This window comes from Coffea eugenioides, chromosome 1 (genome assembly GCF_003713205.1).
Source record: "Coffea eugenioides isolate CCC68of chromosome 1, Ceug_1.0, whole genome shotgun sequence".
NCBI lineage: Eukaryota > Viridiplantae > Streptophyta > Magnoliopsida > Gentianales > Rubiaceae > Coffea > Coffea eugenioides.
This window is the reverse complement of record NC_040035.1, coordinates 2,812,566-2,828,188: the sequence shown is the minus strand read 5'-3', so window position 1 is coordinate 2,828,188 and position 15,623 is coordinate 2,812,566. Positions and strand designations below refer to the sequence as shown.

At 35.9% G+C, this 15,623-nt stretch overlaps 2 protein-coding genes across 2 annotated transcripts; both read right to left on the bottom strand.

The window, feature by feature from the left end:
• Positions 1 to 8,295: 8,295 nt before the first annotated feature.
• Positions 8,296 to 8,837, bottom strand: LOC113760704. Its single transcript, XM_027303387.1, has 2 exons — positions 8,718 to 8,837; positions 8,296 to 8,619 (listed from the first exon to the last, which is right to left on the bottom strand). The coding sequence occupies exons 1-2, from the start codon at positions 8,835 to 8,837 to the stop codon at positions 8,296 to 8,298; spliced, it is 444 nt and encodes a 147-aa protein (XP_027159188.1).
• A 4,023-nt stretch (positions 8,838 to 12,860) lies between these two features.
• Positions 12,861 to 14,763, bottom strand: LOC113748421 (7-deoxyloganetin glucosyltransferase-like). Its single transcript, XM_027303691.1, has 2 exons — positions 14,099 to 14,763; positions 12,861 to 13,878 (listed from the first exon to the last, which is right to left on the bottom strand). The coding sequence occupies exons 1-2, from the start codon at positions 14,613 to 14,615 to the stop codon at positions 12,950 to 12,952; spliced, it is 1,446 nt and encodes a 481-aa protein (XP_027159492.1). The 5' UTR covers positions 14,616 to 14,763; the 3' UTR covers positions 12,861 to 12,949.
• Between the last annotated feature and the right edge of the window lie 860 nt (positions 14,764 to 15,623).

Sequence of the window (15,623 nt, the reverse complement as noted above, 5' to 3'; positions counted from 1 at the left end):
TATCTCTTACATGTAGAAAGCTAAGAAAGCGCTCAATCACATAACCATGTGAATCCACGTAATGAATAACAACTGCTAATTGCTCCTTTGTTGATGCATCACGAGATTGTGTGCGCTATTAGGACCACCAACATAAACATCAAATCTATCCTTTTTTTTCCAATTTGTGAATCCTTCCTTAATGAAACTATCACCAACAGATTGTTCGCCCACATCTAGTCTATATAGATAACAACATAAGCAATAAACGGCATATTTTTCAATACTATATTCTAACCAATACTTGTAATCATTAAACCAACCCCGAACAAATCGACGCATCTTTTTTCCTATCTTTTTTTTTAGAAAAAACATGCTCACGAGGTTGACATGGTCCCTTTTGTAAGTAATATCTCCAAATTTCATCTTGAAGGTTTGGATGATAATCCCCAATTTTTTTTTCTTTTGGCTGGATTAGCAGGTAATTCATCTAAGTTAATCCCCAAGCAACTTCTTTTATTGTCATTTTTTGCACTTTCATTATCCTTGGCTTCTTCTTTATTAGATGACTCTTTTTTCATTGATTTCCTCTTGAAATATCTCTCCATAGCTAAAGAAATTAAAATCAATATATAAGATAATAATCCAATTAAAATATTAAATGTACAATAAAATCTATCCAAGAACTATTTCACAAGTTAAAGTTATTTATTAAATGACTTGTTCATTCATTACTATATCAAATCATTAATCACAACATATGAACCTAATCAAGTTAATTAAACAAAAGGATCCATACAAACATAATTTAAAAGTTAAAATATATGTCAAATGGCCCTCTATTCATCATTACATTAACTCCAATATAAGAAACTAATCAAGGAAAATAAAAAAAAATTATAAATCCATAAAAGCACCATTTCACAAGTTAAAATATTTATCAAATAACCCATTTATTAGTTATTACATTAACTAATCAGTTTTTGAATTTCTTTAAAACAGTAATATCTTATGCTCTAGAAATATATTTGCAAACAAATTCAAAATAATAATAATAATAAGTAATTGTTTAGAACCTGATTTTGATGGTCAGATGGTCTCCTAAAGTTAGTGGAAAGAGCTGCAAATCAGTGGTAGAGTTGCAGACCTAGGTCCCAGAAGATCAATTGATTCTGGTGCAATCTCTAAATCGAATGAACTGATGAAGTGATCAAGAGAAAGAGTAACAAGCTTGGCTGTGGGAGAAAAATGGCTCTCGATTGTGGCTCTGTTGGGGGGAAAATAGGAAACCAGAGGAGCAATAAATGATGGAGAAAGGAAAATTGAAAATTGGGAAGTGGGCACAAAGGAAGTAAATAATGGTGGAAAGGAGAGACCGTAGGTTGTTTGGGGGGGGGGAATTGGGGACAGAGGAGGAAAGAGAATTTGGGGAGTGGGGGGCACACTCAAAATTACGTTAAAATTGTATAAATATTATAGGGATTTAAGGGCCCCTAGTGCCCCCACCTTAAATCCGCCCCTGACTGGTATTTCTTTTCCCCTTCGAAAGATCATGTCAAATCAAATTGTGCATTTTCAAGCATAAAATTCATCACATCAATAGACTCTCTCTCTCTCCCCTTTTTTTTTTTCTTTTTTTGGAGATGTACAGAGAGAATTAGAGATACTACCGATTTAGCAAGTTAAAAAGTTATACCAATTATGTCTTTTCCAATAATTCATGCTACAGTGCACTATACATACATGGAAGTAATTTCCCAACAATAATAACTCCGAAAATTGAAAGTAAAAATTATTTGTTAAAGTAAAAATTATTATAATATAAGGAGCGGATATGGCCAAATAAAAATTAGGAAAAAGACATCTATCATTATTAATGTTAAGTTTGAAAGGTTTACTTGATGGTTGCCTCTTATATATATATATATATATATATATATATATATTTGCCGGCTAACTTTGTGACTTCGTAACCAGTGTTTGTAACCACATAAGTGATTACGTAGTTGTGGCTTGCAGGTTGTGCACTAAAACAGTCCAACACACTTTAGAAAGCAGTAAAAATTTGAATTAAGTAAAGTTCCCAAACAAAAAAAAAAACAAGAGTATGAATAATTTTGAACTTGAATTTTGAATTTATCATTACCTTTGAGTGGCGTGATACCCTTGTCAATAAGTTGTGAAAAGTGGAAGTATGCCAAGTAGGAACATGCACTGGCGGTCCAAAGATAAGCTCTTCAGCAGATGCCCTCATGTTACGCTGCCAGGCCTTACAAATGTGTTTTTTTTTCCTCCCTTTCTATAGAGGCTTCATTAGTTTTTTCTAAATAGTTTTGGGGATTGAGTTGACACTTGGACATTTTTGCAACGGTATAACTTTGCTAACCTCTTGTTTTCAAGTGTACCTTTTTCTTGTTTGTTCTTGAGGTTAGGTTTGACCCCTCGAAATTTTTGTATTTCATTTGGGGAGAGAGATGAATTGAGTGGTTTGAAAGATTTCGAATTTGAATTTTTTTCATTTACATTAAAATTTAAAAAAAAGAAATTTTTGTAGTTCATTTATTGTTTTAATAATATAACGGGGTAGCATTCTGATTCCGTGCATGGAATTTGCCTCTAAAAAAGTTTTCGTTCTCAAAAATTTTTTCCTATTTTATTTTTTGCTTTTAATTATCCCTTGATCGGGCACTCAATAGATAAGTAGACTTGGCCTCTTTGAGATTATGAATCATAAAAATTTTGGTTTGTTTAGCTTTTCTTCACGCCAACTTGTTTTTCTTTTTAATTTTTTGTGTATTCTTATGATTATAAACATCAATGTAATTGCAAATATTAGCTTTCAAATAATGGCCTTGTTCTGCGCTAATTATCATTAGAGCGAATTGCGCGAAATGTCACTAAACTATTTCAAAGTGCCGGTTCTGGTCACTAAACTTTTTTATTAGCGCGAAATGTCACTGAACTTGTAAATATGTACCGTTTTGGTCACTCCGTGTATTTGTGCCGTCAGGAGAGACGGAAATCAACTTTTTGAGGGGCAAATTCGTCTGCACAGCCTTAGTGGGAAGAGTTTCATCTGGTAAGTGAAAGGTTTAACTGTGGGGCTTTGGAATGTTGGTAAAATTTTTGGGAATGTGGACAATGACAGTGAAAAGTATCAAAATTGATCCATTCTTCTCACAGTAATCAGTGACAAGATTCAAAGAACCGGCAAAAGACGAAGATTAGCAGTGAAGAATCGGTCATCGATGACAGCGAAATGGGTGAAAAGGCAAAGGGATGAATTCATTGATCCGTACACATTATACGGTAAGAAATATTACAATCCGTACACATTTTGCTTGATTAATGGTGTTGTTTGTGTTTTGAGTATAAAGAAGTATTTAGTGAGAGTTTTTATTGGGTTTAGGGTTTGCTGAAGTGATCCGGTTGTTTAGAAAATGACATAAGAACGATTGACTTCACTTTTTGTCGTATAAGTGGGTTGCAAAGGGTCCTACAAGAACCCTCTATCTTGTAATTTAATCATAAAAAATAAACTTTTCAAAATGCAGTTGTCTGATTCGGGTTAATTAACAAATGGGGGTTAAGTATTTTTATAAGAAGAACAGCATGTATGACAATAAAAAATGGTGATTAACAAGAATCATGTTGTTTGCCTTTGTCGTTGTTGTTGCAGTTCCTGATAGACCTGCATTTTCGATTAAACTCCACCACGGCGGTAAAATTGAGGGAGAGAAATACAAGAGTTATGTGGGTGGAGAGATTGATTATTTCGATCTTTGCCATGCTGATTTTATGTCGATTCATGAAATAAATAAAATGGTGGAAAAGTGTGGGCACAACGATACTATGTTATATTATTACATTGACCCTAGAGGGGATTTGAACCATGGACTGATGGAACTTCAAACAGATGAAGACATTATGCAATTCTGTGGTTGGGTTAATGAGTACAAGTTGATGGAAGTATACTGTCATCATTTAACAGTTGAGGAAATATATGAGTTGCAGAAGAAAAAAGAATTGGAACAGTTATCACAGACAAAGAGTTCAGTGGTAATAGAGGAGATCTTGGATGATGGTGAAATTCTTACACAACAGGCAGCAATACCTCATAGACAACGAAAAGGAGTCCAAGCTAGTAGATCAGTTGCAGCTTTAGAGTGGACACATGACCATGCTGGTGAAGATGAAGATGCATACCAAAATTCTTTTAGGAGATGTGAACAGACCAACAACAATACACAGGAGTCCGAGCCACAAATGCATAGCCAAGTTGATAATGACCCAACTCCATCAAGTCAGAATAGGAGGGACAATGACAGTTCCAGGAATAGAAGAAACAGAGATAGGAGAAAATCTCGTACGTCGGAGGCCCTTTGTGGTGCTACAAAAAGAGTTAGAAAAGGAGGTGTAGCAAATGAAGGTGTATCAAATAATGGTGCTGCAACTGAAGGTGCATCAAATGGAGGGGCAGCAGGTCAAGGTGCATCAAATGGAGGTGCAGTAGGTGAAGGTGCAACAAATGAAGGTGCAGCAACTGAACCTGTAACAGAAACTGGGGCAGCAACTGAAGCTGAAGCATGTGAAAATAGAGAAGGTGCAGCAACTGAAGCTGAAACAGAAGCTGGTCCTGAAACTGAAGCTGAAGCATGTGAAAATAGAGCGGAACACAACCCACTATTGGATGATATTGTGGAAGGGGAATTAAATAGTGATCTAGATTCAGAAGATGAAGATGTTCCTGTGAGATACACTAGTTTCAATGCTAGCAGAGATGGAACAGATCCCCATTTTCATGTTGGGCAAAAATTTGGAACCAAAAAACAGTTCAGAGATGCTCTCAGAAATTATGCAATTATAAGTGGAAGACCTGTATACATGTATACAAGTGACAAAACAAGAATGAGAGCTAAATGTGCAGATCCGTGTAAGTGGTACATTTATGCTAGCCACGTTCCTGCTTTGGGTACTGAAGACTTTGTAGTTAAAACAATTTACGATGTCCACACCAATTGCAGCCATGCTTGGAGAAACAAAAACATGACATCCAATTGGGTAGCAGACAAGTTTGAAGAGTCTGTTAGATCCAACATGAACATGCCTGTTAGGCAATTGTTACAGAGTATAGATGAGCAATATAGTTGCGAGATCACAAGAAACAAAGGTTACAAAGCACTTGCAATGGCTAAGGCTGCTATCAAAGGGTCAGCATCTCAGCAGTATATTGATGTTGGGAGGTACGCAGCAGAACTACAAAAAACTCACCCTGACACCACCATAGACATCAAGTATTCACCAAGAGCTGATCCTGAAAGTAATCTCAGATTCATGAGATTTTACTGCTGTTTGGGACCAATGAAAAAGGGATTTAGAGAGGGATGTAGGCCCCTTATTGCTCTTGATGGCTGTCACACTAAGGGGGCATATCCAGGGCAGTTGTTGATTGCTATTGGGGCAGATCCAAATAGTGGTTGGTGGCCATTAGCTTGGGCAGTTGTTGAGAAGGAGGCTCGGGAACAATGGCTTTGGTTTTTGAGTTTACTGATTGGTGATCTAGAAATACCAGCAACTAGCAGTGAATACACTTTTATTTCAGACCAACAGAAGGTTAGGAGTACTGTTCTTTATACTTATAGCATGTATTGTATAGGATAATTTTTGCAAGTGACTAAACTTAGAACTCTTTTATAGGGTCTTGATAGTGCACTGCTGGAGTTATTACCAGAAGCTGGCCATAGATATTGTGTACAGCATATGTACAGAAATTTCAAGAAAAAGCACCCTGGTGAAGTGCTTAAAGAAAAATTCTGGAGCATTGCAGCAGCATCAACAGTGGAGTTCTATGAGGCAGCTTTGGAAGAGCTTAGAGCATATGACCAGCAAACTCACGCGTGGGTCAAGAGAGCTGCACCACCTCATCACTGGTGTAAGGCTTTTTTTCCACTTCACGTGAAATCTGACATGCTGGTTAATAATTTATCAAGACATTTAATTCTCATATATTAAATGCTAGAGAGTTGCCAGTGATTGGGATGGTTGAGTGGATTAGACAATTCATAATGGAAAGGATATCAAATAGGGTATATTGGATGAGAAAATGTAGTGGTCCTGTGGGACCAGCAATAAAGGCTTTGATTGAGGAGAGGGAAAAGTTTTCTAGAAAGTGGAAGCCAATATCAAATGGGAAGCGGGGATATCAGGTTAGGGGACCTAAGGGTAGAGCTGTTAAACGAACCGAGCTGTTCGGTAGTTCGGTTCGTTTCGGCTCGTTCGTGTTCGTGAAAGGCTCGTTCGAAATTTTAAACGAACCGAGTTCGAACGAATTTTTTTGTTCGATTAATAATCGAGCGAACACGAACATGTTCGCGAGTTTTAACGAACGTTCGCGAACATGCTAAACGAACGTTCGCGAACACGAACGTTCGCGAACACGAACATGTTCGCGAGTTTTAACGAACGTTCGCGAACATAGACATAATTATCATTTAACAAATTTTAGAGTTAATTTTATGGCTGGACTTTTATATTTGGAGGGCAAATTTCTTTGTTTTATTTGTTATTTTTATGTTAATGTTAGTTATATAGTTAATGAATAATAGAATTTAGTCACTTAGTGCTTTAATTATTTTTTAGAATGATTAATAATTTGCATGGCATATTTAAGGCATAAAATAATTTGGATTCGAGCATTTCGAACATGTTCGCGAACGGCTCGTTTATGTTAAATGAGTCGAACTCGAACTCGAACTCGAACACGAATTTTACTTAACGAACAGAACACGAACACAGGTTTGGAGTTCGAAAATTAACGAACGAACACGAACGTTGTTCGAACTGCTTAACGAACAGAGCTCAAACATGAGATACTCGGTTCGATTCGGTTCGTTTACAGCTCTACCTAAGGGGGAACAATTTGCTGTGTACTTAAGAGACAGAACCTGTACATGCAGGTTGTGGCAAATTAGTGGGCTCCCCTGCTGCCATGCAATTTCTGCCATTTTAAAAATTGGTAGGAACCCAAATGATTATGCCGATCAGTGTTATAGTAGAGATCTATTCTTTCAAATATATGAGAATGTACTATATCCAATTAGTGGAAAGTCTCTATGGCCTCAGAGTGATATTCCCATATTAGATCCTCCACTTGCATGTGTCCAACCTGGTAGGCCCAAGAAAGCAAGAAGAAAAGGTAGTTCTGAAAATAGAAGTGGTGTTCATGTGGGAACGAATAATGTGCAAAAAATAAAAAAGCATGTGATCATGCACTGTAGAAGATGTGGTCAGGCAGGCCACAATGCTGCTACCTGCAAAAGTGTTCCAGAAAATAATGGAGGTGAAGGCTGCAGTCAACCTGCTCCAGCTCCTAAACATGCTAGAAAGTCAAAAGGCACCAACAATGGCTCAAGCACAACACATGGAGCTAATTCTCAGGAGCCTGATTTTGCTCATGTGGAAGTTCAAGGATATTCTTCAAGTTGTGTCAATTCTCAGCCACATGGAGCTGAAGAGCAAACTACTTCCCATAATGACACTGGTTCACATGCTGAACGTAATGCACAAGCTGCCACTAGTAGTACGAAAAAGCAGCAGATTAGAAAGACTAAGACACCTGTAGGTGCAAAAATTTATTTCTAATTTTATTTTTAATTTCACTATGGTAAATAGCTATTGTTAATATTTATTGTACTTGTGTACAGGTGAGGAGAGTTAGGCCTGTCAATGATACCGACCAGTCTACTACAACGGCCAACAAACAGTCTCTCCATTCAAAGAGAAAGCTGTCTGAAATTGACAAGATAAGCATCAACACCAACTATGAGTACTTGGGCAAAGAGCCTCCATTCAAGATTGGTAGATGGGCTGGAACATCAAGGAGCAGTAGAAGTAGAAGTGGAAGATCAGATTAAAGGACTTGTTTGCATAGCTTTTGTTTGGATGTATTCTATGTCTAGGACAATTCCAGATTATTTATATGTGAAACATGGCTAACTTTGTTGGCAGTTGTTTGGAATGACAGTGACAATTATCTCTTTTGTAAAGCAGTTGTTTGGAATGATAGTGATAATTATCTCTTTTGTTGTATTTGGCTTTATGTTTTCTGCATTTGTGAGCTACTTTTCTTTTGCACCACCCATATGTTGGAACTAATACTTCAGTCTTTTATTCATAAATTACAATTTCAAACATCCATGGTGTAAACAACACCAACCAAAATGAGGTGTATATAAAAACACTACAACCTCAACAACAACGAGCTGTGTATTAAAACATTTGACAACACTGGTTTAGGATTTGAAGTACAACAATACTCTAGTAGCCATCAATTTGCAGCCTTCCAAACTTCTGTCCCTTGTTAGGCCCCCAAATCCATATTGATGCATTAACAATTGTCCAGGCTATAACAAAAAGAACAATGACCATTTTTTTCACATTCTTTCTTCTAAGCTTCTCCTTCAGATTTTTTACTTTATCCTCCATTTTCTCAGCTTTCTTTTGCAACTTGAGAATTTGTTGCCGCAAAGTTTCATTCTCGGTTTCCACCCTATTTATTCTTCTTAAAAGACCGGGTATGACTTGTTTCGAACGCTCACACATTTCTTCATCATACCAATTCCAATAACCACAGCCATCAACCTACAAAAAAATTATCCAAATTCTTTTTAGCCGATAAATGTCTAAACAATTAAACATTAACCTAATTTAACGACTTTCCTATATCTTCACACACTTACCTTGCCATTAGCACATTCAACATATCTCCTTGCCGGGTTCCTATCAGTCCATGAAGTCTTCAAATTGGTTTTACTGCCACAAGAGCAGGTCGGAGTTGTTTCCTTGCCTTTTCCTCTCATGAAGCTTCAACACATTCCCAGCAAATTGCAAGTCGGAGTTCTTTTCTTAGGTATTCCTCCAATGAAGCTTCAACACATTCCCAGCAAATTGCAACTTCGTATATTGTCCCTCCTACTCCATATTTGCAGAAGAAATCTATTACAGGATAAGGGTTTGCACTTCCTAATTGAACTTACGAGTTGTCTGAAGCTTTAGAGTGATTTATGGTGGAGAGTTTCAAGGAAAAGACTGTGCAGACGAATTTGCCCCTCAAAAAGTTGATTTCCGTCTCTCCTGACGGCACAAATACACGGAGTGACCAAAACGGTACAGATTTACTAGTTCAGTGACATTTCGCGCTAATAAAAAAGTTTAGTGACCAGAACCGGCACTTTGAAATAGTTTAGTGACATTTCGCGCAATTCGCTCTTATCATTATGTAAAAGATGATTTTAGATGCTTCAGATTTTCAACTTTCCTATAATCAGAATATGAAAAACAGTTGTAAACACGATAAAATAGTTTTTTTAATCAAAATCTAAAAATCGGGTATTAAAAATTAATTGAGAACAAGATCTGTATATTTGGACAACAAACAGTGGTAAATTTGAGACTAATTATTTTGTGCTAACATCATGCATATGGACCACGGTGGCAAAGTCGAGGCCCAACTAAAGCATTTTTGTACATGTTCGAAAATCAAAGCCTTGGACAGTGAAATGGAATGTTGTATTTTCAAAATTGGATCTAATATTCGAATGAACCTCGTGATAGCAAAAAAGTGGGTTTTTAAGTTATGGGCCTAGCAAAAGAAAATTGGAGACATGATCCTATAGGATCTCCCCCTTCAAAATCGAACATGAAAATTTCCTTTCATCTGGTTCAAGTAGGTACACCAAGTAAAGAAAATAAAGAAAGGCTTTCATTTTGGAAAAAGAATTTCATGCTTTTTCTTTCAGGAAAGAAGGATTAGGGAAATCCTATTAATTGCAACTTTCTTCGGACCCCTCGAAAAGACACGAAAAAGAATGACTTAATTGTTCACTTTGAATAAGAGCATGGAGCTAAGTCTTCCTTTTCTTTTTTGGACTTTATAAAAGGAAGGAGAAAGAAAATTATTTATGAATTGAACAAGGGATCTCAAAATTCCTAATTACTTAGCTTTTTTTCTATAAAGAGGATCAATATTAATTTTTCACTTATTTTCGTGATGATTTGAATCCATGACCTTCGATTATGCAGCTTATCATGTACCTGTAGTTGAGTTACACTTATGGGACGAGCAGATATATTGCATCACAAAAATGCTATAGATTTCTTCCAAAATTTAAGAAAACATTAGCAAGGGAGCATTGTAAGTGATTCCCAAGGAAAAATTATCAAGAGACAAGAGCACAATACAAGTGATTTCCTAAAGGGAGTTTTTTTTTTACCTATCTACTATTTTTGTTCTCGACCCGAAACATTGAATACTAAGTAATCAAAAAATTACTAATATCCAAATGCTTATTTTCATTTTCTAACAAATTTGGTGTTTATGAGGCTTCAACTTGTATTTGGGTAAGCAGCATATGGCCTCAATTTTATTGTTACAGGTAAACACATGTTTAAACGTTTGAGATTAAAATCTTCCATTGACGTATTAGCATGTTAAGCTAGTATGTATGTGTATCTATGTTTATATATATATATATATATATATATATAGAAAATTGTTTGAGATGTTGACTTTTACTTATATACAGTTGTCATGGTTCTCGAAATACATTAAAAAATCTATATTCTGTTTGGATGGGAGTGTTCTTCAAAAACTAATTTTTCAAATACAATAAAAATTTTTAAAAAGTACTCTAAAAGGTAATCTAAAAATTAGTTTAAATTTTTTTAAAATTTTAAAAAATATCTCAAAATATATTCTAGAAACTCTTCTACTCTTAAATATCCCAAAATATTTTCTGAAAATATCCCAAAATATAATCTAAAAACTCTGCTACAGCAAAATTTTTCAAAAATACCCCAAAAACAGCTAATCCAAATGGAGTACTAGTTTTTTTTGGTCTGTTATTTTGAAGAAGTAACTTTTTATGCACTAACAGTGCGGTAACCTTTTTACACTAGCAGCCATTAATATATGCCACATATATATTATTTGAATTTCAAATTTAAATTCATATTATATGGGATGATCTAAATTTGTTAGTGTAAAAAAATTTTACATTGACAATGTATAAAAATTTACTATATTTTAAATGTATTACCATGAAGAGATGTGCACTCAAACTAGTGAAAGAGTTTCTTTTTTTTAAAAGATTAAAAATTGGATGACTTCATAGTCAATAATAGCTGGAACTCAAATATTCTACTTTTAACATTTTTACCCTCACTTGCAAGTACATAAAAAATTAATACTTACTTATTATCGAAAATGAATTGCATGTAATTAACTTTTTATATTATAAATTCTGTATATGGATATGACATAAATATCTTCTGTCAGTTATTGACAAATAGGTTTAAGATTACATTACACCATCATGTAACGCATTATAAACTAAATTATTTTATTCAAATTGTAATTTAATATTAGAGCGATTATTGCGTAAAAACATTTGTAGGCTCAGAAGACTGTATTGTTTTTTCCTTTTTTTTCAATAAAGGGTCCCACATAATGTATGACAAAAAAGGTGAGCATAATCACTTCCTTAATAATGGAGGAGAAAACAATAGAGTAAAAAACGCAGATGTAAGCACGGACTGATAGGACTGCGGGCTTATCGGAGGGTTGGGTGCGGGCGTTGATTGTTGACCTTAGTATTGTGGTCGTATAATAAACTATAAAATGCCTGCAAGAAGTAAGCATGGACGCGAACATTTAATTGTTGGATGTTGACCATATATTCCAAACCACTCCTATATTTTCTGCATTCAATCATTGCCATCGCTAGAGGTGCAATCAAGTCAAACCCGCTCGCGAGTCGCTTGCGAGCGGTTTGATCAAAAGTTTGGCTCGAGCTCTTCGTTACATTTAACGAGTCAAGTTCGAGTTTCAAAAATAAATATTCGAGTGCTTGACGAGTTTAATCGAATTTTTATATTATATATTCATATTATATTTATATTATATATTTTGCGAAAAAATTTATAGGTTTAGTTCAAAACTCGATCTCGAGTTCGAGTAGATCGGGGTTGATATTTACTCGAAATCAAACGAATCGAGCTCGAGTTTAATTTTATTTTATCGAGTCGATCTCGAATCCAAATTTATTTACTCGTTCGAGCTTGAGCTCGAACTCGACTCGGCTCGATAGTATCCCTAGCCATCGCCTATCAATGTTAGGAAAATGTTGGATTGGCTGGTAAAATTAGGAGATTTGAATTTAAAACCTTTTACTTATTAAAAAAAAAATCCATGAGAACGAGGCCTTCCTTTTTTCTCAAATAAAAAAAAGAAAAAAAATTAAAAAAGGGTTAGAATTTGACATTCACCATTACAACCTGCAGTTTTATTAATAAGTTAAGAGCTAGTAACCGAGGTAGGAATAGGTTAGATGGTTCAAAGGAGAGAGTGTAAATGAAAAATTTTGAATTCAAACTCTTCCATTTTAACAATAAAAAAAAATGTTGAGAGTAGTGGGAATTTGCTATAATTAAACTCTCTGCACTTTATAAATGAATTCAATATTGAAGAGCACCATATCCGAAATAAGTTAGGTTCATGATTTTTTGGTCTGTAACTAGTGTATAACTTGATATTGCAACTATTTTTTTATTTTTTATGAATTCATATATCCAATAAAAAAAATGTTAATGAATTCATGTATTCAATAATAAAAAAAAATCTTTAACTTCACATAATCTGAGCGTAGTTCTTGGACTCGAGGACCTGATCAAATGTTTGCTATCACGGTATGCCATGCCAAATTGCAGTATTTTGCATTTAGTAATGCAGACAGGGACCTCAATATATTCCAAAGGTTTGCGTAGCTGGCTAGATGGGACTTCGTAATCAATATTAACTTTCTAGGAAAAAGATAAGCACAAAAGAACATTGAAGGATTGTAACCTCCGTAAATAGAGATAATTTATTTATAGAATTGAAAGAAATTCATTACATAAATATGCTATTCTGATTTTACTTGGTGAGAAGCACTTGAACCACCTTATCCAGATTCGAGTAAGAAGAACCACCCGAACTTTTAGCTGCTTCTTCAGCCTTGTTCTTCCACTCCAAGGCTTTTTTCTTCATGTCCTTTCCCTTTTCTCTAACCATCAACTCAGTCACAAGGCTCTCAACTTCGTCCCTCTTAACATTATTGTCTATCTCCAATCCATTGCCCCATTTGGTGCAGCAGAACCAGCAATTGGTTTGTTGTTCGGCGAAAAACGGCCAACAAATCATGGGCACCCCACTACAGATACTCTCGAGAGTTGAATTCCATCCGCTATGAGTTAAGAATCCTCCAATGGCAGGATGGCTGAGAACTTGTTCCTGAGGGCACCAGCTTGCTAGTAGGCCTCTATCTTTAGTTTCCTCCAAAAATTCAGGAGGAAGAATTGCAGAGGCGCCAGAGACAAGATCAGGCCTAATGATCCACAAAAATGTTTGTTTACTATTTGCAAGTCCCCATGCAAACTCCACAAGCTGGTCAGGAGTCATAACAGTGACGCTTCCAAAGTTTACATAGACAACAGAATTGGGATCCTTTGAATCAAGCCATTCTAGGCACTCGGGCTCTTCTTTCCAAAGATTTGACCCCACAACTGATAACCTCTCATCTTTTACCTCTTTCTGGAGAAGCTGTAGAGGTCCAATGGCGTAGATGGGAGGAAGGATGGCAGACAGAGCATTTATAACATCCTCTTCCAGCTCCTCAAATGTGTTCAAAATAATAGCTAAAGCCTTCTTGGCTCTCTGAGTCTCTTGCAGTACGAACTTTACAATGTAGTCATCCGGATTTGTAGTTCTTAAGAAACTTGGAAGATCTCTCAGACGTATATCTTTCATCCCGGGAATCCAATCCAAAGCTTGCTCAAGGTATCCATTTGACAAATAACTTGCATCTGTAATTGACAAGGATTCACAAGTTTAACTCGATTAAAAAATAAAAAAGAAGATACAGTAATTATTAATATCTTAAATGCCATCAAGCTAGTTGCCAAGGGGGTTATATTTTATCTATTTCGCAGTGCAGAAGTTCAGAAATCCAACTAGTGCTAAAAGTCTCTCTGACGAGAGCTCAAAGGAGAAATACCACAAAAAGTTCTTGGGCCTGAAGAGTACCTTTGAGTGGTATGAGACCCTTTTCTATGAGCTTAGCATAGTGCATATAACCCAAGAATCCACATGCACTAGGAGTCCAAAACAATATTTCTGGGACGCCTAGTTCTGCGGCAGCTTCAAGAGTAAAGCTCATGGCTCCATCAGAAACTATGCAAGAAACAGGGGGCACTTGTGATGAAGAGGGATCATTAAGTTCTGCAAGGAGATCTCTAAATGGACCTAAGCAATGAGTAGTGGTGGATTCACAAAGGGAGGGGACGTCTTGGGTGGCATCAACATCAGAAGGAGGAAGCCCATCAGGAATGGCTTTAAATTGGAAATCAGGCAAGCCATTGAGGGCATCAGGACCTCTAGACTTGAGCAAACGTTTGTGGTTGAATTCTGTGTTAACAAAGGTTATATGAAACCCTTTATGATGAAGGAGCTTGGCTAGTTTCAGCATAGGGTTTATGTGACCCTGTGCTGGATATGGAATACAAACAGCATGAGGCTTTTCTGGCAGCGAAATGGAAACCATTGCTTATGTTTTTTTTCCCCTTCACTTTCTTTTGTTGTTGGCATGAGTTTTGATGCTTAAGCCCGCGGCTATCTATCCAAATTTATAGCGGCCGAAGCAATTTGTGAAAATTGAAAAAGCAAAATTTAGCATACGTAATAATCAACGGAATCAAGCAAAACCATTGGGAAACAAAATGGTATTCTGCCCCTTGTCGACATGGCAAGGCCAACCACACAGTATAGTACGGCTCCAACTTGAATTTGGGTGAATTACTGCAAATCCCCTGTGATTTTGTCTATTGTTCATTTCTCCCCAAACATTTTAAAGTATTCACATAACCCATGTAGTTTAATTTATCAGTGAAGATTTGAAGAAAAGTAGCTTCCGTAATATCCCTAGTTGAAATGCTAGTATTGTCTTTATGTAGATACTAAACATGATTAGGGATAACCAATTTACATAATTTTTTAGGGATATTATGTAAATATATCCAAAGCAACAGAGCAGTTAAGTGGATAATGTAATCTTAGAAAAGGGGTTTTGAAACGGTCTAGGTCAATTGCTATAGCTTGATTTGCTTTCATTTTTGTCACCCCACATAAAATTACAAAGAAATTTTGTATATATATTTTGAAACATCAGAAGATCGTGTGATAATATATAAAGCTATTATATTATACGAGTAGACTGTAATTTACCCACAATAAAGTCCAATCTCTCAACCGCTTGGAAAATTAATTTCATCCTATGCAGGGACGAAATCTTAGGATATCCTACCTACACGGATCACACAATGGCAAAAAAAAATCTTAGGATGAAGACGTAAATGACGTCGAATTATTGCAGATCTGATCCGTGACAAGAAGGGTTATTGATGTGAACGTGAATTTGAGTCCAAGTGACATGACATGCTTTCTCATTTCCAGACTTGCATACATGTTGACCAATACAATTAAGAATCCAAAACCAAAAGTTGATTTGTCACACATAGTTTAAGTGATCATGACAGAGAAAACCTTTTATTAC

Bases quoted from the DNA above. Each gene is read 5' to 3' on its own strand.
- LOC113748421 (XM_027303691.1), bottom strand. From the start codon at position 14,615: ATGGTTTCCATTTCGCTGCCAGAAAAGCCTCATGCTGTTTGTATTCCA. The intron at 13,879-14,098 runs GTACTCTTCAGG...TGTCAATTACAG, and splicing joins GGGTCTCATACCACTCAAAG to ATGCAAGTTATTTGTCAAAT.
- LOC113760704 (XM_027303387.1), bottom strand. From the start codon at position 8,837: ATGAGAGGAAAAGGCAAGGAAACAACTCCGACCTGCTCTTGTGGCAGT. The intron at 8,620-8,717 runs GTAAGTGTGTGA...ATTTTTTTGTAG, and splicing joins TTGAATGTGCTAATGGCAAG to GTTGATGGCTGTGGTTATTG.